The sequence below is a fragment of the Dermacentor silvarum genome, chromosome 7, assembly GCF_013339745.2.
Source record: "Dermacentor silvarum isolate Dsil-2018 chromosome 7, BIME_Dsil_1.4, whole genome shotgun sequence".
Taxonomy (NCBI): Eukaryota; Metazoa; Arthropoda; class Arachnida; order Ixodida; family Ixodidae; genus Dermacentor; species Dermacentor silvarum.
The window spans coordinates 166,194,891-166,221,728 of record NC_051160.1 but is presented as its reverse complement, the minus strand read 5'-3'; the positions used below and the strand labels follow the sequence as shown (position 1 = coordinate 166,221,728).

At 49.8% G+C, this 26,838-nt stretch overlaps 1 protein-coding gene across 4 annotated transcripts in view; it reads left to right on the top strand.

Annotated features, from left to right (window-relative positions):
- Window positions 1-26,838, top strand: part of LOC119458669 (inactive serine/threonine-protein kinase TEX14) — a 139,222-nt gene that overhangs the window by 37,022 nt on the left and 75,362 nt on the right. For 3 of the 4 annotated variants that reach the window (XM_049671363.1, XM_049671362.1, XM_037720533.2), the window contains exons 6-8: window positions 17,108-17,530; window positions 21,123-21,310; window positions 24,435-24,631. In XM_049671363.1, the coding sequence (XP_049527320.1) occupies window positions 17,108-17,530; window positions 21,123-21,310; window positions 24,435-24,631 (808 nt within the window). The remainder of the gene's footprint in view (window positions 1-17,107; window positions 17,531-21,122; window positions 21,311-24,434; window positions 24,632-26,838) is intronic. The other variant, XM_049671364.1, reaches the window with a different exon arrangement.

The following is a 26,838-nucleotide window of genomic DNA, read 5'->3' as shown; positions in this document are numbered from 1 at the left end:
GTCCCGCCACGAGACGCATTAAAGGAACCAAGGACGCATTAAATGCTTTTCACCATTTTATCTGCTGTTCGGCCGCCACCCAACTTTGCCCTTCCGCACACTTCTTCCACCCACGACCAACATTCCAAATGAGTATGCCCGCGACATCTTCGCCCGGGCTCACACAGCTCGGCAGATTGCCCACTCACGGCTCACTGCCTCACAGGTTGCACAGAAGGCAAGGTACGACAGCCGCCACCGGGACGTTCATTTCTCCCCTGAGTCCGTCTTTCTTCTATGGACACCAAGCCGCCGCATCGGATTGTCCGAGAAACTTCTCCAGCGCTACACCGGGCCTTACAAGAGCCTATGCCAGCTCAGCGACGTCAACTACGAAGTCTCCTCACTGGACTATCGTTCATCGTCTGCCCCTGTTCCCACTGATGTCGTTCAGGTCTCTAGGCTGAAACCCTATTTCACCGTGACTTCGCCCCCATAAACACTACCGCCGCGACGCCGGCTTTCCGGCCGGGGCGTGATGTTACGGAGCAGTGGGGCATCGTGTGTACATGAACAACGAAGGCGATTTAGCTAGGAGAGCGCGTGGCTGGTTCGGTCAGCATCCGGTGCCAACTAGTGTCGTTGGTTGTCGGAAATAAGAACTTTCTTGGAAGTTAGCGTTGTGTGTGGGCCTTGTTCTTCCTATGGGTTCACGTATTAGTTGCGCTGCACCGGCAGGCCTTCATGATGTGCCCCGAAAAACCGAAATATTAACACTAGTCGGCACTCGGTGGCCCCAAATCGCTTAGTACGGAACAGCCGCCACAGTGTGGCTACACTGATGAGAAGAAAGACGACGGGTTCGCGCTTGATACAGCGTCGCCATTCTGGCCTCCGTTACCTTCCCTGCAAATTAAGTGTAAATAGCTTTGGGCATCAGCTACACGTAACATTATACAGTTTTAGAAATGCGTTGGTAACCAAACGTAAACGTACATGAAGAAATAACATTGTCTTCACTGAGCATGCTCCGTACGGTATTAATGCGTTGGCATTATGAGTGTAAGTGTATGTGTGTCAAGTGTTAGAAGCCGATCACGCGGTAGAGGTAAAATGGTGATGGAAGGGCTTAGAAGAACATGTATGTATGTATTGTTACGAAGCACTTGGGGAAGTCAGCGTTCGCGACTAGCACGATAAAGTAGCGAGAGATATAGCACAGCCGATCGAGCACGACACAAGGCTTATCTCTCTCGTCGTTCTCTCTCACAGACACATCCCCACTGCTCCTTATTTCACAGTACAGTTATCTCCCCCGCGAAAAAAGAAGCCGTCCCGGCGACCTAGGGGTAGGACAAGACAGGCGGATCATAGTACGGCTTGAGACGCTGGACATGCACAATGTCGCGTCCTCGACGGCGATGATCCAAAAATAGCTCGAGCGGTTCCACGATATAGTTGACTGGAGACGTTTGCTCGATCATGCGGTAGGGGCCCTGGTACTTCGACGCGAGTTTCGGTGACAGTCCAGGGGTAGGGGCTGGAACCCAAAGCCACACTAGCGAGCCAGGAGCATAGGATGCAGGAGCATGTGAAGTTTCTCGATGGTGCTTCTGGCGTTGCGCGTCTTCTGACGTAAATATACGGCATAGCTTGCGACACTCTTCAGCGTGTGCAGCAGCTTCAGACAAGGTAGTGGTTTCTGTGTTGTCAGGGCGGTACGGAAGGATAGTGTCTATTGTGGAAAAAGGTTCGCGTCCGTAAAGGAGAAAGAAGGGCGAAAATCCCGTGGTCGTCTGCGTGGCGGTATTATAAGCGTAAGTCAGAAATGGTAGAATATGGTCCCATTTGATTTGGTCGGATGCAACGTACATGGCCAGCATGTCGCCAAGAGTTCGATTAAAGCGCTCGGTCATGCCATTGGTCTGCGGATGGTATGCAGTAGTGGTGCGATGAATAATGCGGCATTCTTTGAGGAGAGCCTCGATGACGTCGGAGAGGAAGACGCGGCCTCTGTCGCTGAGTAATTCCCTGGGAGCTCCGTGGCGAAGGATGATGTGGCGCAGGAGAAACAAGGCGACGTCACGTGCAGAAGCGCTGGACAAAGGGGAAGTTTCCGCATAGCGCGTAAGATGGTCGATGGCCACGATTACCCAGCGGTTGCCGTCTGATGTGGTTGGCAAAGGTCCATAAATGTCGATGCCTACTCGATCAAAAGAACGTGCTGGGCAAGGCAAAGGCTGCAATGGAGCGGTTGAACGACGAAGAAGTTCTTTGCGGCGTTGGCAAACGAGACAGGAGCGGACATAATGACGGATGAATCGGTACATCCCTCGCCAGTAGTAACGAAGGCGTAGACGCGCGTATGTCTTTAGTACACCTGCATGTGCGCACTGGGGATCGTCGTGGAACGCTGCACAAATATCCGAACGTAGATGTCGAGGGATGACAAGCAACCATTTGCGGCCGTCCGGGAGGTAGTTACGATGGTATAAGAGCCCGTCGCGAATGGAGAAGTGATGGGCTTGGCGACGTAAGGCGCGATTGGTACTGGTTGTCGATGCGGTGGACAAGAAACTGAGCATTGACACAATCGAAGGGTCTTTCTTCAGCTCCAGAAGGATATCCGTGGCAGCAAGGGAAGACTCGGACAATGGGGCCTTCGGGGAGGTAACCTCGTCTGTCAGTGGCGAACGAGACAAGGCATCCGCATCCGAGTGTTTTCGGCCAGAACGGTACAGCATCGAGTGCTGTACCGTTCTGGCCGGTGGAGGCATCACAGGAGACATCAACAGGAGGCATCACCATCTTGTACTCCTGCAGTCGAAGCGCCCATCGATCAAGTCGACCGGATGGTTCTTTTAAGGACGACAGCCAGCACAGCGAATGGTGATCATTAATCACGTCGAATGGGTGGCCATAGAGATACGGGCGGAATTTGGTTATGGCCCAAATTATAGCCAGGCACTCTTTTTCAGTTACTGAGTAGTCCAATTCAGGTTTAGTGAGTGCACGACTGGCGAAGGCGACGACGTACTCATCGAAGCCAACCTTTCTCTGAGCAAGAACGGCACCAACGCCGACGCCACTGGCATCCGTGTGGATTTCTGTTGGAGCGCTTGGGTCGAAATGGCGCAGGATTGGGGGAGACGTCAAGAGACGACGCAGCTTCTTGAATGCCGCATCGCAATCTGGTGACCAGGTCGACAAGTTGTGGTCACCACCAAGAAGCTGCGTCAAAGGTGCTATTATGGTGGCGAAATTGCGGATGAAACGGCGGAAGTATGACGCTAACCCAATGAAGCTGCGCAGGTCTTTCAAGGTCTTTGGTCGCGGAAACTGGGCAACAGCTTGTAGTTTTGCCGGATCAGGGAGTACAACTTCTTTCGACATGACATGGCCGAGGATGACCAGCTGCCGGGCGGCGAAGCGACACTTCTTCAAGTTAAGCTGGAGGCCAGCATCGGCTACGCATGTGAGGACGCGTTCAAGTCGAAGTAAGTGGGAAGGAAAGTCCGGTGAAAAGATAACGATGTCGTCCAGGTAACACAGGCATATCTGCCATTTGAGGCCGCGCAAGATGTTGTCCATCCTTTCAAATGTGGCAGGCACATTACACAGGCCAAATGACATCACGGTGAATTCAAATAAACCGTCGGGTGTGTTGAAGGCCGTTTTTGGGCGGTCTGACTCAGCCACAGGCACTTGCCAATACCCGGATCGCAAGTCTAAAGTCGAGAAGACTTCGGCTCCTTGGAGGCAGTCTAGCGCGTCGTCAATGCGAGGTAGTGGATAAACGTCCTTGCGGGTGATCTTATTGAGGCGCCTGTAGTCCACGCAAAAGCGTTTTGTGCCATCTTTCTTTTTGACAAGCACAACAGGAGAAGCCCAAGGACCGTGCGAAGGTTGTATGACACCACGTTGGAGCATGTCTCCAACGTGCTCAGCGATGACGTCACGCTCCGTGGCGGATACACGATACGGCCTCTGGCGTAAAGGCGCATGGTTTCCGGTGTCGATGTGATGGACAACAGTGGAAGTGCGACCTAAGCGAGATGGTTGGAGGTCGAATGAAGTGCGAAAGCGGTCAAGGAGATTGGCGATCTGGGCGTGCTGACTTGGAGTGAGGTTGGGATCAATACATCGGGAAAATGTTGGGTCACATGGCGGCGTCGGAGGAGAAAAAGAAAGGGCCATAGCGTCAACCTGAGGAGAATCCGGGTCGTCAGGCACATCATAAAGGAAGCTTGGCTCGATTGCATCAGCATAACCAAGACACTCATCGTGGAGCAGTCTAGCAGTGCAAGGAAACAGCTTCGACACATAAAGTGCGCTGGAACCTTGTCGAATGGCAAGAAGGGCAAAAGAAAGCAAGAAGAGATGACGGCGAGCAACAAGTTTAGACGGCGTGAAAAGAACTGTGGAGTCGGAAAACCCAACGCAGGATACGGGCACAAGTGCGGCAGAGTATGGAGCAATCTCGGTGTCGGCGGTGATGAGCACACGACCGGAAGCGTCATCAGTGTCTTCAAAAACGTTGGGGTCGAATGGCGACAGAGCGAGTTCAGCACGGGCACAATCTATAACGGCACGATGAGATGACAGAAAGTCCCATCCTAAAATCATGGCATGGGAGCAGCGGGGCAAAATAGCAAACTCAACACGGTATAAAGTGCCGCTTATAAGAACACGCACGATACACTTCCCTAAGGGTTCAATCGGCGCCGCGCTTGCTGTGGGTAATGAAACAGCAGAATATGGCGTCGCGACTTTTCTTAGTTGAAGACGAAGCTCATTCGAAATCACTGATATTGCTGCTCCCGTGTCTACAAGCGCATGGACGACAATGTCTTCGGCATAAACTTCAAGGACGTTCGCAGGAAAAAAATTAGGTCTTGAGCAGTTCGTTGAGATCGCAGTTCTTGCCTCCGGAACTGCGTTCCTTAGTTTTCCTCTTGGAGAGCTTCAGGGCGGCGGACAAGCGGCGACAGAGAACGCCGACGGGGTGACGGAGACCGACGGGTATTGAAGGTTCGGGAAGCAGGAGGTGAGGCTTCGAATTGCTGAGCGGCAGAAGCGGAACGGAACGGACAGTCGAAACCGTTGCTTCGTGCCCTCGGAGAACCCGAAGGATACCACCCGCGTCGGTGGCAAAACCGTGCTAGATGTCCAGGCAGGCCGCAAAAATAACAGATAGGGCGGTTGTCATGAGTGCGCCATGGATTGAGAACAGCGGGCTGAGACTGATGGATATATTGACGAGGTGGGCGCACGGGCTGCTGTGGCGGCCAGTAGCTGCTTGGAGGCGCATATGTTGCAGCCACTTGCGGAGGTGAGGGAAAAGCGCTGTTAAGTCTGGATTGAATAGATGCAGACGGAGGCCTTGGATTTGCGACAACGGCAGCGTAGGTAAGTGGAACAGGCGTAGGAGGCGGTTGATGAGCAAGTGGCACGGCGCTAGCGACTTGGTCTTGTATCACCTGACAGAGATCAGGGACAAGGGTGACTCCGACACCTGACTGGCGGGCCGAAGAGAGAGCTGTCGGGCCACTTCTTCTCGTACAAATTGCTTGATTTGCTCGAAGATTGCTGTACTGGAAGAAGTAGCACTGGCACCGTCACCCACAGCTGAAAGCGCGACGTCCGGAGCGGAAGCTCGGCGCGTAAAAAGCCGTTGTTTGCGTAACTCTTCATAGCTCTGGCAAAGTGAGGTGAGGTCGTTGACCGTCTGAGGATTCTTTGCCAAGAGCATTTGGAAGGCATCATCGTCTATGCCTTTCAATATGTTCTTAATTTTGTCATCTTCGGACATATCTGGGTTGATACGCCGGCAAATGTCAACTACATCTTCAATGTAGCAGGTAAAGCTTTCGCCCGTTTGTTGGGCACGACAGCGAAGCTGTTGTTCAGCCCGAAGTTTACGCACAGCAGGGCGACCGAATACTTCTTGAAGTTTCGTTCTGAATGCTGTCCAGGTAGAAAAGTCAGCCTCATGGTTGCGGAACCAAAGATGGGCGACCCCGGACAGGTAGAACGGTACGTAACCAAGCTTGTCAGTGTCATTCCATTTGTTGTGGGTACTCACTCCGTCGTACGATGACAGCCAGTCTTCTACGTCATGATCGTCAGTGCCATTGAATACGGGAGGATCCCGTTGGCGTGGCGCACCAGGACAGACGACCGAAGGCGGTGCCGGGGGTGGATCGGTAGGACGAGTCTCCTCAGGCATAGGAGATGTGGCAGGGATTGTCCGGCTGCGGAGATCCAGGTTTGCAATAGGCCCAGCACCTTCCACCAAATGTTACGAAGCACTTGGGCAAGTCAGCGTTCGCGACTAGCACGATAAAGTAGCGAGAGGTAGCACAGCCAATCGAGCACGACACAAGGCTTATCTCTCTCGTCGTTCTCTCACAGACACATCCCCACTGCTCCTTATTTCACAGTACAGTATGTATGTATGTATGTATGTATGTATGTATGTATGTATGTATGTATGTATGTGTGTGTGTGTGTGTATGTATGTATGCATGCATGCATGCATGTATGTATGTATGTACGTACGTATGTATGTATCTTTGTATGTATGTATGTATGTATGTATGTATGTATGTATGTATGTAATCAAGGAGTACAGGAGGCATACGTGAATGTCTTGACAAATATCTACAAGGATTCCAGAGCTACCTTGGTTCTCCACAAGAAAAATTGAAAGTTATTTATTAAGAATGGGGTCAGGCAAGGTGACACAATCTCTCCAATGCTATTCACTGCATGCTTAGAAGTATTCAAGCTCTTAGACTGGGAAGGCTTAGGAGTGAGGATCAACGGCGAATATCTCAGCAACCTTCTGTTTGCACATGAAATTGTCCTAGTCAGCAACAATGGGGACGAATTACAGCAAATGATTGAGGACCTTAACCGAGAACATGTAAGAGTGGGGTTGAATATTAATATGCAGAAGACAAACAATGTTCAATAGCCTGGTAAGGGAACAACAGTTCAGGATCACCAGCTAGCCTCTAGAGTCTTTTCAGAAGTACGTTTATCTTGGTCAACTACTCACAGGGGACCCTGATCATGGGAAGAAAATTTACAGGATAAAATTGAGTTGGAGTGCATACGGCAGGCATTGCCAAATCCTTACTGGGAGCTTACCACTGTCGTTGAAAACAAAAGTTCACAATCTTTGCATTCTACCTGTGCTAACTTATGGCACAGAAACTTGGAGATTAACAAAGATACTCGAGAATAAGTTAAGGACTGCGCAAAGAGTGATGGAACGAGAAATGTTAAGCGTAACCTTAAGCGACAGGAAGAGAGCAGCGTGCATCAGAGAGCAAACAAGGATAGCTTATATTCTAGTTGACATTAAGGGGGAAAATTAGAGCTGGGCAGGCCATGTAATGCGTATTAACCGGCGGACCATTAGAGTTGCAGAATGGATACCAAGAGAAGGGAAGCGCAGTCGAGGACGGCAGAAAACTAGGTGGGGTGATGAAATTAGAAAATTTGCAGGTGGACATTGGTATCACGTAGTGCAAGAGAGGGTAATTGGAGATCGCAGGGAAAGGCCTTCGTCCTGCAGTGGACGTAAGTAGGCTGATAATGACGGTGATGATGATGATGATTAGATGTGGCTCTGCGATTGTTGACCAGCACCACACTTGGAAATGGTTGCGAAATTGTCACATCTATTTAATCATAGGTGCCTAGCAGTACGTGAACTGTAGGAGCAGGCTGCTGGCCAATAACTCTTCGCATCCTTCATGAATGCATTGCTGCTTCCATATGAGGGGATCTTTTTTTGTTAGTCACAACCATATAAACCAACCGGCAATAAACCCAAAGAAAGAATACGGGCATTGAACTGTGGTCCTAATTAAAATGTAGAAACCGTACAGAAATGTTAATTGTCATTGGCATTTTTACGTGTCATTAAAAGAACTTGGAGGACGCTTAAGCTTCGCCTTTAAGAGTAGAACGCGATAGCGTTATCGGGACCCGTTCGCATCGCATCGTTCGCATACGGCAAGTAGGCTTCATTCAGTGCAACACTGAACGTGGGAAAGCCAGCTTACAAAGACCAAGATTACACCGATCCCCTTAAATTCGGCTTCAATTTTAAACTGAAATGCATTGCTGGAAAGACATTTTTCCAGGGGCAATATAAGTGGTCTTATATTAAAATGTGAATGCCTTGCGGCCATTTTTTATTACTTTAATAATTGTTTGCTATAGCCCCGACGCGCGCAGGTCTGGTACAAATGTTTGAGTTTTCTCGTAGCAGAATTAGGTTTGCTCCTACATTCAAATTACAATCCGATGCCGATTGGTAAATAGTCTGACGGCGAATCCGACGCCGAATGGTAAAGTCGTACTTTACCATTTTTCTGACGGATTTCACTTTAAGAAATTAAAATTTTTCACCAATACCTTGCACCACGCGGAGGGCCTGCGGGGTCGATGTGGTTGGATGATTTTCTCCGCCACCCGCGATCACACGCCAGTTACTGACGCTGGATTTTCTGCGACACGGGCCCTAAACGCTAATTTAATTATGGGGTTTTACGTGCCAAAACCAGTTCTGATTATGAGGCACGCCGTAGTGGGGGAATCCGGAAATTTGGACCACCTGGGGTTCTTTAACGTGCACCTGAATCTAAGTACACGGGTGTTTTCGCATTTCGCCCCCATCGAAATGCGGCCGCCGTGGCCGGGATTCGATCCCGCGACATAGTGCTCAGCAGCCCAACACCATAGCCACTGAGCAACCACGGCGGGTGGGGCCCTAAACGCTATCGCGTTAAAGTGCCAGGTACGTTCCGTGGCTTCCCTGTCCGTTGTCTTTGAATGAATTATTTACAGCACACACAGGCTACAAATCAATGACGAGAACACAAAAGAAATAGCCATGCATTGGCCACAATACTGATCACAAATACAAAACATCTCTTTACCAACTACACATCCATGTTTGCTGATAAAGTCTTCAAAGTGCGAAGTTTACATATTGTTACGCGTGAGGAAAACGAAGACCGGTGAACCTGCTTGCGGTCCCGGATTGGAAAAGAGGAAGAGGACGACGCTGAGGGCATCAACGAGCCAGCCGCTCATGCGCTCACCTTCGGGACCTAAAATAAATGGTCCCCTTCATCTGTAAGGTTTACAAACGGTCTCCTTTGCGCGTAACAAAGTGGTGGAGGTGCTGGGTAAGCGCTCGCAACAACGGAACCATCACTGCTGCAGCTTCGTCGAAGCCGTCGACTTGCTGGCCTCGCGCCATCTGCCGTGGCCGTCTTCGACATGCCTGAAGAAGGTACCGCGCCGCGGGCAGCGCCAAGCAGTTCACTGCAGTACTACCGAGTTCCACCCACCTTCGGAGGAAAAGCGGGAGAAGATGCCGACGAGTGGCTCGTCCACTACAAACGAGTGAGCAAATCGAACGGGTGGGATGCAACCACTCAGCTCACCAATGTGGTGTTCTCCCTGACTGATACTGCACTCGTGTGGTACGAGAACCACGAGGATGCGCTTACGACGTGGGAGCTTTTTGTTGATGAGTTAAAGGCGTGTTTTGGGGACTCAGTCGCCAAAAAGAAGCGTGCTGAGCAGACACTGTCGCAACGGGCGCAGCTACCAGGTGAGTCATGCACCACGTATATTGAAGAAGCTTTAAAGCTGAGCAAGGTGGTCAGTGGTCGCATGTCAGAAGAAGATAAAGTCACCCGCCGTGGTTGCTCAGTGGCTATGGTGTTGGGCTGCTGAGCACGAGGTCGCGGGATCGAATCCCGGCCACGGCGGCCGCATTTCGATGGGGGCGAAATGCGAAAACACCCGTGTACTTAGATTTAGGTGCACGTTAAAGAACCCCAGGAGGTCTAAATTTCCGGAGTCCCCCACTACGGCGTGCCTCATAATCAGAACTGGTTTTGGCACGTAAAACCCCATAATTTAATTTAATTTTTTTTAAGAAGATAAAGTCGGACATTTGCTGAAAGGAGTGGCTGAGGATGTGTATAATTTACTTATTGGAAAGGAAAGCCTCAGTTCTGTGTCCGACGTCATTCGGCATTGCAGAACATTTGAAACGCTCAAGATGCGGCGGATTACGCCAAAGTTTGGTCGGTTGGAAAACGTTACGACGGTTGCCAGTGTGGACACGAGCCCTTGCCTCGACCTTCCTTCGACCATCCAGCAGATAGTCCGCGAGGAACTTTCCGCCGCGAAGAGATGTGGCGTTGAACTGCTGACCACCATGGCGTGTACACGTCACGTGAGGCTATGACTGCGGCACATTCGGCCCCTTGGCAACCGATGGTTAGCGCAGCCGCTGTAGAATACAGCGCAGCCCCACAATCTCGGATGACAACACGCTCTCCGACTCCGCGTTATGACCAACGCGCTCAGCGCACGCCTTCTCGACGCTCGATGTACCGTCGTGACACACGCCATTAACCAGCCCACTACACAAGGGAAAATGATAATATCCGGTTCATCGGCGAAGAACCAAGGTTTCGACCTCTCGCGGTGTGCTACCCGGTGTGTCCCGGGTCATATATCACGGTTTTGCAACGAGCGTATGACCACGTGATATGGCCAGCCCTCAGAGTTTTCACGGCTGTCCCCATGATGTCCCGTGGCCAGCGCACGTATCATCTGGCGACAAGTATTGGCCGAGCAGCTCCCGGAATCGCTCCCCGGCATCTGACAGGAGTTCGACACCACCACCGCAACGTCGTGCTTACCGTTCTCCCTCACCGCTGCGTCGCACCACGTCCGCTTCATCCCGGAAAACTAGCTAGCGCGGCCGATGGAGGTGAAGTCGCTGGAGACATGCTACTGACAGAAATACCTCCTGTGTTGATGCTTAAAAAGAAAGTGCGCGTTTTTGTAGATAATGTGCCTGTGATGGCTCTGGTGGACACAGGCGCAACAATTTCGGCCATGAGTGTCTCTCTTGAGGCCGTGTGTTGTTTAAATGGGACGAATATTTTAAGTTCTGTGGAGTGAGTGGCGAGCCGTTGCGACCTATTGGTGTCTGTAGTGCTGACGTGTCTTTGGGAGGCCATGTTATTCCCACAGAGTTTGTAATTATTCCTCGGTCGACCCATGATGTTATTCTCGGCATGGATTTCTTGTGGGAGTGTGGTGCCACTGTCGACTGCCGCACAGGGAAGGTATTCGTAAGTGGTAAGATTCCGTCAGGACTCATTGAGAACGCTGTAGATCGCGAAACTACACTGTGTGCTTGTGGTGATATGGTCGTACCTGCATCATCTACCGTTTGTGTTCCCGTTGTGTGTTGCGGCGCCAATTCCGACAGCTTCGATGCTACCGTAGAACCGATGCACATTAGCTGTGTGAAGAAGAATGTGTTGGTGCCACATTGTGTGGTGTCGATCAAAGGCGGACGCGCTGGCTTATGGACCGTAAACTGTTCTCAGGAGCCCGTTATACTACCAAACGGCTTGAAATTAGCCTTCGTCAGGGAACACGCGTCCTTATCAGTGGCTGAACTTAGATGTGCCGGAAGAACCTGATGGCCACCGCTCGGAAACAGCCCTTTTGTCAATGGTAAACAAATCGCTCAGCACAAGTGAACGCCGATCATTAGTGGGTGTGCTTTCGAAGCACGTTTCGGTATTCGACTTTGCGCAGAAGAACAAAATGCCTACAATCCCCGCGTCTCGAACACGCCGTACCATCAACATGGGTTCGGCAAATCCGATTAGACAAAAGCCATATCCCGTTTCACCATCAGAGCGCCAGATTATCAATGAACAAGTGGACGAAATGATGAAAAAGGGAGTCGTACAAGAGTCAGCGAGTCCTTGGGCAGCTCCAGTGATTCTTGTTAAAAAGAAAGATGGATCTTGGCGATTTTGCGTCGACTATCGCTGGCTGAATGCTGTAACAAAAAAGGACGTGTACCCACTCCCACGTATTGATGACGCAATAGACTGCCTTCATTCTGCCTCTTACTTTCCCTCAGTAGACTTACGATCCGGCTACTGGCAAATCCCGATGCATCCTCAGGACAAGGAAAAGACTGCTTTCGTAACCTCTGACGGGCTCTTCGAATTTAATGTGATGCCATTCGGACTGTGCAACGCCCCGGCAACATTCGAGAGATTTATGGACACTATTCTGCGCGGCTTAAAGTGGAACATCTGCATGTGTTACCTCGACCACGTCGTCATCTTTGGCCGCACCTTCAGCGAATACAACTCGCGTCTGGATATTGCCCTGAACTGCATCAGGAACGCTGGCCTAGTTTTAAACTAAGCCGCCAAACTTTTGTGCTTAGACATCTCGTCGACAAGGATGGTGTCCGCCCTGATCCCCAGAAGACAGCAGCCGTTGAAGCGTTCAGTGCACCGCTCTCTGTCAAGGAGCTCCATAGTTTGTATTCCTAAATTCACCGACGTCGCGTATCCGCTGACATGCCTGCTACGAAAGGATATCCCCTTTGAGTGGACTCCGGAGTGCGACTCTTCATTTCGTCAGTTGAAGTTTCTGCTGACGTCGCGACCTGTTCAACACTTCAGTCCTTCAGCTCCGACGGAACTCCATACGCATGCCAGTGGCACTGGTATTCACGCCATCCTAGTTCAACGATACGGTGACCGCGAACACGTGATCGCATATGCAAGTCGCTCATTATGTAGGCCCGAGCAGAATTACACTATAACGGAACAAGAATGCCTCGCGGTAATATTTGGAGTTCAAACGGTTTCGTTCCACCTGTATGGGCGCCCCTTTACAGTTGTCACCGACCACCACTCATTGTGTTGGCTTGTAAATCTCCGTGACCCTTGTGGCCGCCTTGCGCGCTGGGCGCTCCGACTGCAAGAATACAGCTTCACCCTTTCTTATAAGAGCGGTCGACGACACGCTGATGCGGACTGCCTCTTCCGTATGCCACTTAGCGCTACGGACTGTGACGCCGACGACTTCGATCACCTTGTGGCTTCTGTTTCACCGAGTTTTCCAGACTTCGACTGTTTCAAAGCCGAACAGCGAAAAGACGCGAAATTAACACCGCTCTTCACCGCTACGAGCATCTCGACGACACCAAACCATTTCTGCGTACGCGATGGACTCCTGTACAAGAAGAACTTTTCCAGCACTGGCGCACGCTTTCTCTTAGTGGTACCGGAGAGCCTTCGCATAGCGATTCTGAGTGCTATGCATGACGACCCTACGTCTGGCCATTTAGGTTCGGCGAGGACGCTCTACCGGATTCAGGAACGCTTTTATTGGCCTGGAATGCGACAGTCTGTTGACACGCGTGTGGCTAGCTGCATACAATGTCAGCGCCACAAACGGCCATTTACTGCTCCAGCTGGTCTCCTGCAGCCGATCCCGCTTCCAAGCACGCCTTTCCAACAAGCGGGCATTGACTTCGTGGGACCTTTTCCAAAATCAGCCAAGGGAAAGTGTTGGATAGTTGTTTGCGTCGACTACCTTACACGCTACTGCGAGACGGTGGCCGTGCCCTCCGCAACTGCCAATACGTTTCAACATTCCTGATGAAATATGTCATCCTGTGACATGGTCCGCCTCGCCTGATCATCAGCGACCGTGAACGACAATTCACATCGGATGTCGTGGAGGAGCTGCTTCGTTTGTGTGAATCCCACTTGCGTCACTCGACACCATACCATCCACAAATGAATGGGCTTACGGAGCGCACCAACCGAACACTTATAAACATGCTGTGTATGTTTCATCCGACCAGAAGAACTGGGATGACGTACTGCTTTTATTGCGATAGCAATTATATGGACACTTCAACTGGAATTCTGCAGTCGGCGTCGCCGTCGTCGTCGCCGTGAGGTTCCGTATAGATTCCGAGAGCGATAAAATCGTCACCGCGCGCCGTATGCGCGAGCGAAAGCGCGCGGGGGACGCGCGCTATCACGGAGGGCGAACGCAGGGCGGAAAGCAAACGCGACCGTCCCACGAAAGACCGTTGGGGTATGGGAGGGAGGGAGGCGGGGCGGTGCTGTGCTCCGACGCCAAAGGCGTATCTTGCCACTCAATCTCCCACGCGAAAGCAAGAAACGGGAAGAGGGGGGGATGGGGGGGGCTGCTTCTCCTCTGCCAACAACTTCTCTGCCCGGCGGTCGCCCGCGCCGTCTCTTATCTCCACACGGCTCTGACCTTTGTATGGGCTGTGCATTTGCCGCTCAGTTTCCGTTGAAGCGATAGACCGCGCGAACTTGCGCTTGCTGCCAGCGTTTTCAGAGTCGTTGGCTGCGGTCATTCAGTGTGATCTATTCATGTTTGCTTGTGCGCGCTGACGCTGACACCACGATTGTTAATTCAGTTAGTAAGCCAATGGGTCCAAGTTTATGCAGCACATAAAACTACTATCCCTACTCCGAGTAGCGCTCTACTAATTTGCTATCGCAATCGATGCTTCGCCTTTCGGGCGAAACTGCGACATTTTTTTATCACGTACGCGTTCAACACCGCCAAGCATGAGACTACCGGGTATAGCCCTTCGTTTTTGCTGTACGCACGGCCACCCCGGTACACAATCTACACTGTTTTTCCTTTCTGCACTCACGAAAATCGCACTGTCGCCGAGACTCTCTGCCTTGCCGAAGAAGCTCGTCGTATTGCTCGTTTGCGCACGTTGGCATCTCAGGACAGATCAAAAGCCCGCTACAACATTCGCCACCGTCCAGTAATCTATCGCCCTGGTGATTTATTCTGGCTGTGGACTCCAGTACGGAAACGCGGGTTATGCCAAAAGCTTTTGGCCACCTACGATGGCCCGTTTGTGATTATTAACAGACTCAAGGACGTCACCTATAACATAGCTCACCTCATGGCGAGTGGTAGAAGAGCTGCCAAGGCCCAAGTGGTCCATGTCGCCCGCTTAAAACTCTTTACTTCAAGACAAATGGATTGACTCGCCCGGCGGGCTTCGTCTGCGACGAGAGGAACGTTACGCCTGAGGAAAACGAAGACCGGTAGAACGTGCTTCGAAAGCACACCCACTAAGCAAACCCACCCACTAACATATAATAAAAGCTTACTAATATTATTAGTAATAATAGTAACAATAATTTATTATTCGACGCAAATACAAGCTAGATTATACAAATCTGCGAAAGCCACATTGGGCATGACTGGCAGAATCTGGCAGGCAGCTTTGCCCCATATATTGTCACGTAGTAGTGACGGTAAAGAAAGCAGTCGTAAAACTGTGTATGACAAAACTGGTTGTTTATTGGGCGAACCTGTGCCCACAAAAGCAAGCTACACTCAAAGCGCAACGATAGCGGCGAACACAGTCGGCGATCGTCGAAAATCTCATCAGCGGCGAAACGCGTCGGCTTTTATACCTGAGTCATCGAAGGTTCCAGATTAATCCCTGATGCTCGCGTGTCTTCCAGAAAGGTCTAGTCAATTCGCGTCGGTCATACAATCAGATAACATAAGCGTCGGTGAAAACAGGCAACGGAAAGAAGCATCAATAACATTCTAGAAACTTCCGATACAGGCGCGTCCTGCGCCAAGCGATAACGTTTAACATTTGTTAGCCGGTGGAAAGCGGCAACCGGTGAAAGATAAACATGTATACGTGTCAATATTTTTAACATAGAACACGAGAAAATAAACTAATAAACAAATTCGGAGGTACAAACCGAGCTGCCAAAAACAGTAAATCTCTACTTCAGAGCACAAGTAAACACATCTGAAAGAAAATCAGCAGTTAAATTTGACACACATTACTGGCACGTAATCAATGGTAGCAACAACATATCCCAAGCATAAATGCAAGACGCTGTGCAAAGACGGGGGAATACGTACGCCTAGAAAGTTGTAGATTTTCACAACAAAATAAAGGAAAGACGAAAAAAAAGAAGGTACAGAGGAACACACCGTATAGCACCTATACACAACAGAAAGTCAGACTTCAGTTTTTTGGGGACCATTTAGGCGTACTATTTAGTTGTAGATGATAATATGCTGTGGGGCAAACAGTTGTCTATATTAGGCACACTCAACTCGCGCGTATTGCGCTATCTGGTCGGCCAGCGTTGTATACTATACTGCTACTTCGTTCTGATGCCGTGAAATACCACGTAGGGTATCCTGAATTGATTGTCCGAGAAATGTCTACTGATGATGGTTTTAATCAACGGAGAATTCATTATCCCTATCGGCATTGACAGTATCTATAAATAAATAAACACTGCATGTGCTTATCAAACTGCAAAGCATAAGATACAACTTTTAATTGAGAATGTCAAAAAGCAATGATTCTGTTTTGACATCGAATGGTACAATGATCGAACGCTGTAATACCGTAGCTGCGTACACCGCAAGCTAGTGCGTGAAAAATTGTTTTTTTCTTATCGATAATGACATGAAATAACCTTTTGCGTATGATAAAAACAGCACCACGTGCATAGTCTTCGGCAGGTGTAGTTAAAATGCCTGTTCCACGCTTGATCTTTATCAAAATATATGCCAAAGTATTGGACAGACGTTGTGTAACCAATGGGATCGCAGACAAATATGGAAGAAGAGCATGTATGAAGTAGTATTCCCTGATTGAGATGTACCTTTATTTAAAGGGTAATGGAAACAGAGGAGTTGGGTTTTGGAGACATTACTACTTGTGAAATTTGGCGAAGACCGGTCCATTGCTTTAATTGTGGTATCTTGTAGGGCAGAAAACGCGTCCGTGTGCTTCAGTGCCCAGGATAAAGAGTAGTATCGACAGAGTACGGAAATACGGGAACAGGATTTGCATTAGGAAGATCATTCACATGGATAGAAACAGTAATGGGCAAAATTGACTCCTATCGGACGCCTGTTTTGATTGGCACGTTACTGCTCTGGAAACAGTCTATGAAAACATAATGAAACTGATCTGGAAGAACGTTTTCCAGAGATAAAAAGGAACCCCGGAACTTCGCAAAAGAACGCTTTTCCAGTAAGAATTGCTTTGCTCATGTCGAAGAATAATGCGCATGTAATCTGGCTTCGGTCAGTGCAGATGTAAAGCGTGTCCCAAACGTTATGAAGAAGTAGTGTGCATTAATTCAAATAAACAGCAGCATTATACAAAGTCAGCGTCTCTTTCTCTCTCTTTCCGGTGCAGCATGTACTGGGATAAAATGAAAGTGTCGGTGAAGAAATCGTCGCCAAGTGGCGGCCGCCACAACCGGGCCTCGGACGTGCTCATCGCCGAGCTGGAGAAAGTGCGTCGTCTCACCTTCCACCCTCACTTGCTGTGGCCGTTGGCCGTGAGCCCCGTGCAGAACATGGACGACGTGCTGCTCGTCTTCGAGTGCGTACACCTGGGCAGCCTTTTTGACGTGCTGCACGATCGGGGAGGGCGCCGCCTGCAGGCCACCGCTGTCGTCAGCCGAGGCCGTCTGCTGCTGGTGATGCAGCAGGTTTGCGAAGCGCTGCTGTTCCTGCACAGCAGGCGATGGGTACACGGCTGCGTGTCATCGCACTGCGTCTACCTGGTGGCGCCCTGCCTCGGAAAGCTCGGGAACTTCGAGTTCCTGCAGAGGAGGTACGTGCGAGGCACGACGCCACTCGTGAGAAGTTCATTTGTTGAAAGGGGCACTGAACAGTGAACAATCATTTGAGCTGCTTTAGTAAATCACCAGTCAGTATAAGGCGTACTAAGTTGTGGGATGGTTCAGTTCATGTGAGTGCTCCCAAGCGCACGATGATTTTTTAGCTGCTATATCCACCTGAGAACCGAACACAACTATGGGATATAATCGCTCTTCAAGATGGTTTTTATTGTCTACTCTTATGTTATGTACTTGAAAAACAATTTTTAACATTTCAATTTCAATACGACGATTAGATGCCAAAAACTGCGTCTCCATGTACGTGAAGAAAAAAAAACTGCTCCAACATCTCCTCCTGTTTGCTGTCGTAAAAATTGCATTTCATTGCTTAAACGCAGAGATGAAAAATAGAACTACCCGTAGTACATTGCCATGTTGCTGTCGTGTCCGGTATTTTTACACAATCTCAGTGATTTTGAAACACACCTAAAGGTTGGTTCCGGTCGTCTGGGACAAAGCAGAGGTCTAGATCAATTGTCAAATTCCTCGCTAACCTGGAGATCGCGAGAGCCAGCACGTGAATAACGCATGGGCGCGATTCACAGCAGCCGTCGCCGACGTACCTCCCAGACGAGCAGTACTCCAGCATTTATGCCGAGCGTGCTTGTGGACGACGCGCCCTACTCTGGCGCCATCTCATAGCCACGTCGCAGCACAACATTTAAACAGCGAAGCTGTTCTAAGTCGAGCCTTTGCCGTCTGTGCCGTGGTGTCACGAAGGTCATGTGACCAGGAGAGGAGGAGAGGTGCGCCGGGGAGGGCAGGTTACGTGACCGAGAAATGTATTGGCCGAGCAGCTAGAGAGGATAGGGGCGCTGGGGAATGATCGACCAATGAGAGGGTGCGCAGTGGGGGTAGAGGCTGCGCTGGGTGCAAAGAGGAGAGTCAAGCGTATAAGAGAAGGTGTTTCTGTGAAAAAAAAACGCAAGCCGTGCGAAAATAAAAATTGCTCGTCGGGTTGCGGATTTGAACCACCGACATCCGGGTTGCGAGACCACAACTCTGATTCAGCCATTGTCGGCTCATCATCATCATCATCATCATCAGCCTATATTTATGTCCACTGCAGGACGAAGGCCTTTCCCTGCGATCTCCAATTACCCTCTCTTGCACTACGTGATACCAATGTCCACCTGCAAATTTTCTAATTTCATCACCCCACCTAGTTTTCTGCCGTCCTCGACTGCGCTTCCCTTCTCTTGGTATCCATTCTGCAACTCTAATGGTCCGCCGGTTAATACGCATTACATGGCCTGCCCAGCTCTAATTTTCCCCCTTAATGTCAACTAGAATATAAGCTATCCTTGTTTGCTCTCTGATGCACGCCGCTCTCTTCCTGTCGCTTAAGGTTACGCTTAACATTTCTCGTTCCATCACTCTTTGCGCAGTCCTTAACTTATTCTCGAGTATCTTTGTTAACCTCCAAGTTTCTACGCCATATGTTAGCACAGGTAGAATGCAAAGATTGTATACTTTTGTTTTCAACGACAGTGGCAAGCTCCCAGTAAGGATTTGGCAATGCCTACCGTATGCACTCCAACCCAATTTTATCCTGTAAGTTTCCTTCTCATGATCAGGGTCCCCTGTGAGTAATTGACCTAGATAAACGTACTCCTTTACAGACTCTCGAGCCTGACTGGCGATCCTGAATTCTTTTTCCCCTGCCGGCTATTGAACATATTGTTTATCTTCTGCATATTCATCTTCAACCCCACTCTTACACTTTCTCGGTTAAGGTCCTCAATCTTTTGTTGTAATTCGTCCTCATAGTTGCTGAGTAGGACAATGTTATCTGCAAATCGAAGGTTGCTGAGATATTCGCTGTTGATCCTCGGTCCTAAGCCTTCCCAGTCTAAGAGCTTGAATACTTCTTTGCACTCTCTCCAACCCCTTTATCCCCCACCCCAGTGTAGGGTAGCAAACCTGAAACTGACTTCAGGTTAACCTCCCTGCCTTTCCTCTCTCGCTTGCTCTCTCTCTTCTAGACATTCAGTGAATAGCACTGGAGAGATTGAGTGTTCTTGCCTGACTCTTTTCTTGATAGGTAACTTTCTATTTTCTTGTGGAGAAGCAAGGTAGCTGTGGAATTCTTGTAGACATTTGCCAAGATATTCACGTATGCTTGTTCTCTTGGTTGACTGACGTCAAGTGTTGCCCTGATTCTATTAGAAATTGTCTTGGTGAATATTTAGACAATACTAAAAGCAAGCTAATCAGTCTATAACTTCAATTCTTTAACTCCTCCCGTCTTATGGATTAGTCTAATTTTGGCGCCTTCCATCTCTCTGGTACACTTGAATTTGTAAGGAGGAGCCGTGTTAGGAGGATCCGCAAGCTTTTAAAGCACATGTCCTCCATCTTTGATTAAATCGACTGTTATTCCTTCTTCTCCAGCAGCTTTTGCCCTGGTCATGTCTTGCAAGGCCCCTCTAACTTCATCGCTAGTTATAGAAGGAGCCTCTGTATCCTGGTCATCACTACTTAGAACGAAAGTAGCTTGGCCGCGCTGGGCACTGTACAGGTCAGTATAGAATTCTTCCGCTGCTTTTACTATGTCATCGAAATTACTGATGATAATACCCTGCTTATCTTTCAGTGCATACATTTTGCCTTGTCCTTTGCCAAGTTTTCTTCTCACTTATTTCATGCTGCGCGCGAGCGAATGCTGCTAACCACGCCGCCGCGGAAACTGTCGAGCCGAACGTGTGTGTGACCTCATAATTGAGACGTACTTTAATGAACCCTCGGTACCCGCCGGGGTGGCTCAGTCAGCTAAGGCGTTGCGCTGCTGAGCACGAGGTCGCGGGATCGAATCCCGGCCCCGGCGGCCGCATTTCGATTGAGGCGAAATGCAAAAACGCCCGTGTGCTTGCGTTGTAATGCACGTTAAAGAACCCCAGGGGGTCGAAGTTAATCCGGAGCCCTCCACTACGCCATGCCTCATAATCAGAATTGGTTTTGGCACGTAAAACCCCAGAAAGAAGAAGAAATGAACTCTCGGCATTAACCCACTGATAAACACTGGAGCCGCACGTTTCAGCGTCTCTGGTTAACCACCTTCACGGAGTGGAAGGGCCGACAAATTTTTTCTCACGCTTTCGCCATACCGTCCTCATGGTACCGCTGCACCCTCCTCTCAGCTTTCCTCCTCGCGCCTCTTCCCTCTCGCCGCTTTTTAAATTTCCCGCTACACTGAGCGTTCGTTTCATCTTACGCTGTGCGTTTGGTTACAACTGACCACGCCAGCGCTGACGCTCGCCGCAGGAACGGGTACCCTAAAAGCTGCGTTGTAAAGCTGTAAACAAGGGAGTGATTGACAGGAAGAGACGTGAAGTGATGAGCAATGGCCTAAAAGAGCTAGCGTTTTGGCAGGAATTGCTGTGAGGCACATGGCTTATCAGCATTCTTTTTTATGAATGAGGTACATATTTTGCACTCATCGCAGCGATGCTCCGCCCTATTGCAGTGTTGACTTTTTCTCGCGCTAATTTCGGACGTGTTCTTCGCATCTCCCATCCACCGCAGTGAGCAGGCAGCAGGAGGAGGAAGCCGTGCTACTGCTTCGTCAACGGATGTGCCGTACCGCCCTCCGGACGAGGAGTTCTTCGACTACTACTACCCTTGGCTCGCGCCGGAGGTGCTGACGGGCCACCGACCCACCATGCTGGCTGACCTGTACCAGTTCGCCGCTGTGCTCTGGGAAGTGTGCACGGGTGAGTGGGAGATGCCCTCTATACTCGTGTCGCGCCCTTTCACCTCGAAGCTTGATTTGCTTAGGCAAATACTGTCTACGACTTGTGCAGTGCAACACTGCAACGTCACTGACAAAGACATTGGCAGCATGTTACACTCCTGTGACACGTCAAGGCGAACGTCTGCTGCACACTTCGTAATGCATTTAGTTATACGATCTGAGGGGTCAGACTTCTTGACGGTTCATCCTCTCAGCAGTGGAGAGCAGCACTCGCGGTCGAACGCCTTGCTCCTGCCGATTCGCACGCCGCACCTCGTTTCTCGCTTGGTCGTAGCGTAATTCTGTAGCCTACCACACAACCCACTAGGCATCGGGTGAGCGTCCTCCATCGGAGTCTCTCCCGCATCGCAGTCGACTGTCGCCACAACCGCCGCCGCTTGACCTCAGCGACGCAACACCCGATTTCCTGTGTGCGCGCCGCTCGTTCCCCTCTCCTCCCGCCCCTCGTTCGGAGATGATCACGTGGTTTCTGAGCACGCCGCTCGTGAGTTTCATCGAGCGGCCGTGACCCGGCGCTCGCTCGGAGAAGGTCACGTGATTTTTGTAATCGCTGGAGTATACGCCGCGTTTTTCTCAAGGCCATCGCACAACGAGTCACTTAAGGTTGTTGCCTTAATAATTTTGGAGCTATGTACAACGACCCGTTTCGCTTTTGACTGCTGCATTTCTGCGTGATGATATTGCGTATTGCTTATAAAACAGAAGCGCCTGCTAGACGAAAAGGTCGTTACTTCACAGGTCCCCTATGGCCACCGCTACAAGGTACGCACGTATAGGGCAGAAAACCATTGTTACAAAAGAATAATTCTATTGGAAATGTCGTTTCATTCGAACTTTATCATAGTCCAATGTGCAGCCGCTAGATTTCCGACTGGATTATTCGAAATGATTCCGCTTAGTACAAAGTGCACATGGGATTGGCAAGTCCACACAAGTTCAAGCGGTGACCCCCTGCTTTTCTTCGCATAGCAACCTGGGGAGGCGAAGTTGGCTGCGATAGACATTTTCGCACGTTTTCGCATTCCGTTCCGTAAATAGCAGGCAACGCTACTGAAGGCTAGAAATACTTCTGTCACTGTTCACATTCGCGACGAAGTACGTGCAGCAAAGTAGCTGTTATGTATGTGCCATTACATTTTAATAACTTTGTGTCGCAAGAATGGGATACCGCTCAGATGGAAGACATCGCAGGCGTCAATCGATTTACTACCGAATTGACAGACCGACACGTTTCTGTAACCGGCAGCCTTAGTGCACCACTTGCTCGTGCTACCGAATCGTAGTATTTCACATCCTTTCAGCACAGCGGAGCACAAAAAAATACTCTATTTCCCGCTAAAGGGAACCATGTGTGGATGCGAAGCAGCGGGGAGATGCTTAGCTTGAGCGGTAGATGGTTTCGCGGCAGCGGCCCGAGCGCTCATCGCGGCGCTGCACAGGAGAGAGAATGAGGCGCGCGGGCGCTCCGTCATTTTCATACCGCGGAACTACCATGGCGCCCCCAGCGGAGTACGCAGCTGTCGCACCACCAGTCGTGCGCGCCGCTCCGGATTCCCAGAGGAGAGAAAGGGGGAGCGTAGGAGAGGAGAGAGAGGGGGAGGGGATGCGCATGCGCTGTGGGGGTGTGGCACGAGGGCGCCGCTCCGTACAGTAAGTATAGGATTCCTAGAGGAGAGAAAGGGGGGGGCGTAGGAGAGGAGAGAGAGGGGGGGAGGGGACGCACGTGCGCTGTGGGGGTGTGGGACGCCGCGGGACACAGGAGGGACAGACAAAACCCCCGCCATAAGCTGCTCCGCATCTAAAAATGCGGCAGAACCCATTTCACTATTACTGTCGACCGTAATGCGTTAGTACTGAATCGATATAGCGACACAACATACTGCCCCCGTGGAAATGAGGTATCTATCAGGCGTGTACTAAAGCGGGACTGCTCTTTCGCGCAACCCTAAAAACACTCGACGCCTTCTAGCGCCGCCACCGCGAAGCCTGCGTGGGGCCTCGAAAATGTATGGCGGTTGAGAAACGCGTCATGTAGCAACCGGGCTCCTCTCTCCAGCTTTTTTCTGGACACGCTGCGCCATCTACTGGCACTACTGCGAAGTCCGAGCGTGGCCTCCGAGACGAGAAGCGTGGTGGGTTGGTGCTGCAAAGGCTGAGAATTGTCACTCACTGACACATACTCGGTAATCGAAGTTGGCGAGAGGTACATGGAAGAGCGGCACACACCTAGTGCATTCATGGCGCAGCTAACGTTGGCGTGAAAGGCGCTCATTGAAAAGCCGCACGTACCCAGTGAGATTGTGGCGCAGCCTGCTAACGCGTCCGGTTGCGGTCCTTGAGGAACCCTCGTGGCGTTGATTCGATTCCACTCAGCATCGGAGAAGTTTAAGGGATCTTATTCGTTATTGTAGAACGGCACATTCCCAGTGGCAAGCACATATTTACCCATGTTGTCATCAAAAACCTTCATTAAAGAGCGGCGAACACCTTACTCGCACATACCCAGTAATCCAAGTTGGCATCAAAGAGATTCATTGGAGACTAGCGCAGACCGAGCTGCACGTACTGAAAGTGGGCGTCAAAATTTTTCTGATCGAAATTGGTCAAAGTTTTCTGGTCATTCACTGATCGAAATTGAGCGTTCGGACCACATTTACCTAGATCAGTGAGAACACCGTGCGCCAGGTCAGAGAGCTCGGAGGCGCTCTCCCCTTTGAGCTGGAAGCGTGACCAGATCCCACAGAATCTCAATCATCCGGCTACCCTGATTGCTCTGGGAGCACCTAGCGTGTTCGGCCGAGGCAGACTTTCTCTGGCTCCCAGCTCGAGAAGGCTTCTCATCGCTACAAAACCAAGTTTCAACGTGGTAGGATCGAATCAATCGAATCTACCACAATTGTAATCGTCTGCTGTACCCGTCTTCTTTCAGCTAATCTAGTAATCCGATCTTGTCCTTTTTTTCGCGATAACTTTGACCAGATCTTCCAGGTTTACTTTGTACGGATTTTATTACTCATTATCTGGAATGAGCCAAGTGAAGTGTGAAGGGGCACAGCCGATATGTTGCCTATATATGCGTGCAGGGGAAGGTCCATGGGGCTCTGCGGATCGTGCTGCGGTTGAGAGCGCCCTGGCAGAAGAGCGCCGTGGACTGTCCCGCCGGCCGGAGATTCCTCCTTCTCTGGACACTTTGGTGGACGCCGCCCTGTCGCTGGACCCCGCCGACAGGGACGTCAGCTTGGAGGATGTCTACCACGCGCTGGCCGCTATCGTCAAGGAGGTAGGCTAACACGAGCTCTTGGGCTTACGCAGCAATCACTGTGGAACCGATAGTCGGTCAAGTTGGTGTTGGTTCTTCACACATAGTTTTATCTTGTCCGCAGACTTAGCTTTTCGCTCCTTACGGGATCATGACATCCATGGTGGCGGAATGCACGAACGCTCGCGTAGGTACACTGGATGCGCGTAGAAGAACCCCAGATAGACCGAACATTTCCGGAGTCCTCACTACACTACGCTGTCCTTCATAATGAGATTGTGGTTTTGGACGTGAAACCACAATTTAATTTCCTTGGCTTAGGTACACCGGCCAAATATGTGAGAACTCTATCATTGTCTCCCGATGCGCCCGGTTTCAACGTGTAAGAAAGCAGTTCTTATTTCTATTTTTTATATCTTTTTTGCCCCCCGGGGTGGCTTAGCTGCTATGATGTTGCGCTGCTAAACACGTGGTCGCGGGATCAAGTCCCGACCGCGGCGGCCGCATTTCCATGGGGGGAAATGCAAAAACGCCCCTGTCCCTTGCATTGGGGGCACGCTTAAGATCCCCAGGTAGTCAAAATTAACCCGGAGTCCCCCCTTCGGCGTGCCTCATAATCAAATAGTGGGTTTGGTACATAAAGCCCCAAAACACATTTGTTCAATCAATCAATGAATATTTATTTGACGACAAAATCAAATACTATTTATTCAGTTCATTCTTTTTCGCACTTTGTGGGTTCTTAACGGTCACTTCTGTATCTATATTTAACTTTTCGCGCTGTGCCATTTATATTTGGCTACCCAGCTGCTTGAACCTCTCCGCTTTTTTGTCGCCAAATTGTGGTGCACATGTATTACCAAGATCCGGATTTACCCAGATGTCTCCTGTCACTGTTACTTCCCATGGTATATTTCATCTAATTAACAAGCCTAAAATATCATATGCTCCCGAACCTGACAATATTCCTGCCAAAATTCTAAAGGCTACCAATCCCGTTTCTAGTACGCATCCTACAGGTAGTATTTACGGAGTCCATCTCTGAGGGTTCTGTTTCAAAGGACTGGATAACTGCGAATGTCGTTCCAGTATTCAAGACCGGAAATCAATGCGACCCTTCTAACTATCGCCTCATCTCCCTAACTAGTAGATCCTGCAAGCTTCTGGAGCACATCATATATTATATACACATAGCACAACACCTCGACGATAACTAATCTTTTTATCGAGAAGAACATGGCTTTCAACCTGGGTTATCCTGCGAAACGCAGCTTTTTGAATTTACTGTTGACCTTCATCTTAGCTTAGATTCTTCATTTCAGACTGACGTCATATACATAGATTTCTCGAAAGCATTTGATCGCGTCGCTCACAAACGACTTACCAATAAACTCGCGGCACTCAATCGCGACCCATTAATCTTATCGTGGATGAAGTGCTTCTTAACAAACCGAACGCAGTTTACTGTCATAGGAGGTCAGCATTCTTTAATAACACAAGTAGCATCTGGTGTCCCCAAAGGCTCGGTTCTTGGCCCGTTGCTTTTCCTAATATTCATCAACGACAAACCTAACGGAATTTCGTCTACTACCCGTCTATTAGCAGATGACTGCGTGTTTACCGACGCATCAATAACCACCAAGATCACGTACATCTGCAGAATGACTTAAAACTAATTGAAAACTGGTTCTCAAAGTGGATGATGAAGCTTAATGTTTTGAATTGTAAATTCATGCATGTGTCTCGAAAACGTTCTAATTCCATTTATACATACTCGTTGCACTCTACACCGGTATCGCAAGTACAGGAATACCGGTACCTAGGCGTCTTAATTGCCACAAAACTAACCTGGGCAGAACACATAACAAATGTTGTAGCAGATGCGTCGAGGTCGCCGGGATTCATCAAAAGGAATCTATCTTTGTCGCCGCCCTCTGTTAGACAACTGGCCTACGAAACATACGTACGCACAAAGCTTGAATATGCTGCATGCAGTTTGGAATCCCCATCAAATTTACCTCATTAACACCATTGAAGCAGTCCAAAACCACGCAGCACGGTTTATATATTCTAATTATAACCACACGCACAGCATCAGTAAAATATAAAAAAACGCCCTCAGGCTCTCTTCCCTAGCACACCGACGTCGAATTGCCCTACTGTGTTTATTTCACAGGTTATACTACACATTTCCGCATTTACAAGGCTCGATCCTTCTCCCACCGATC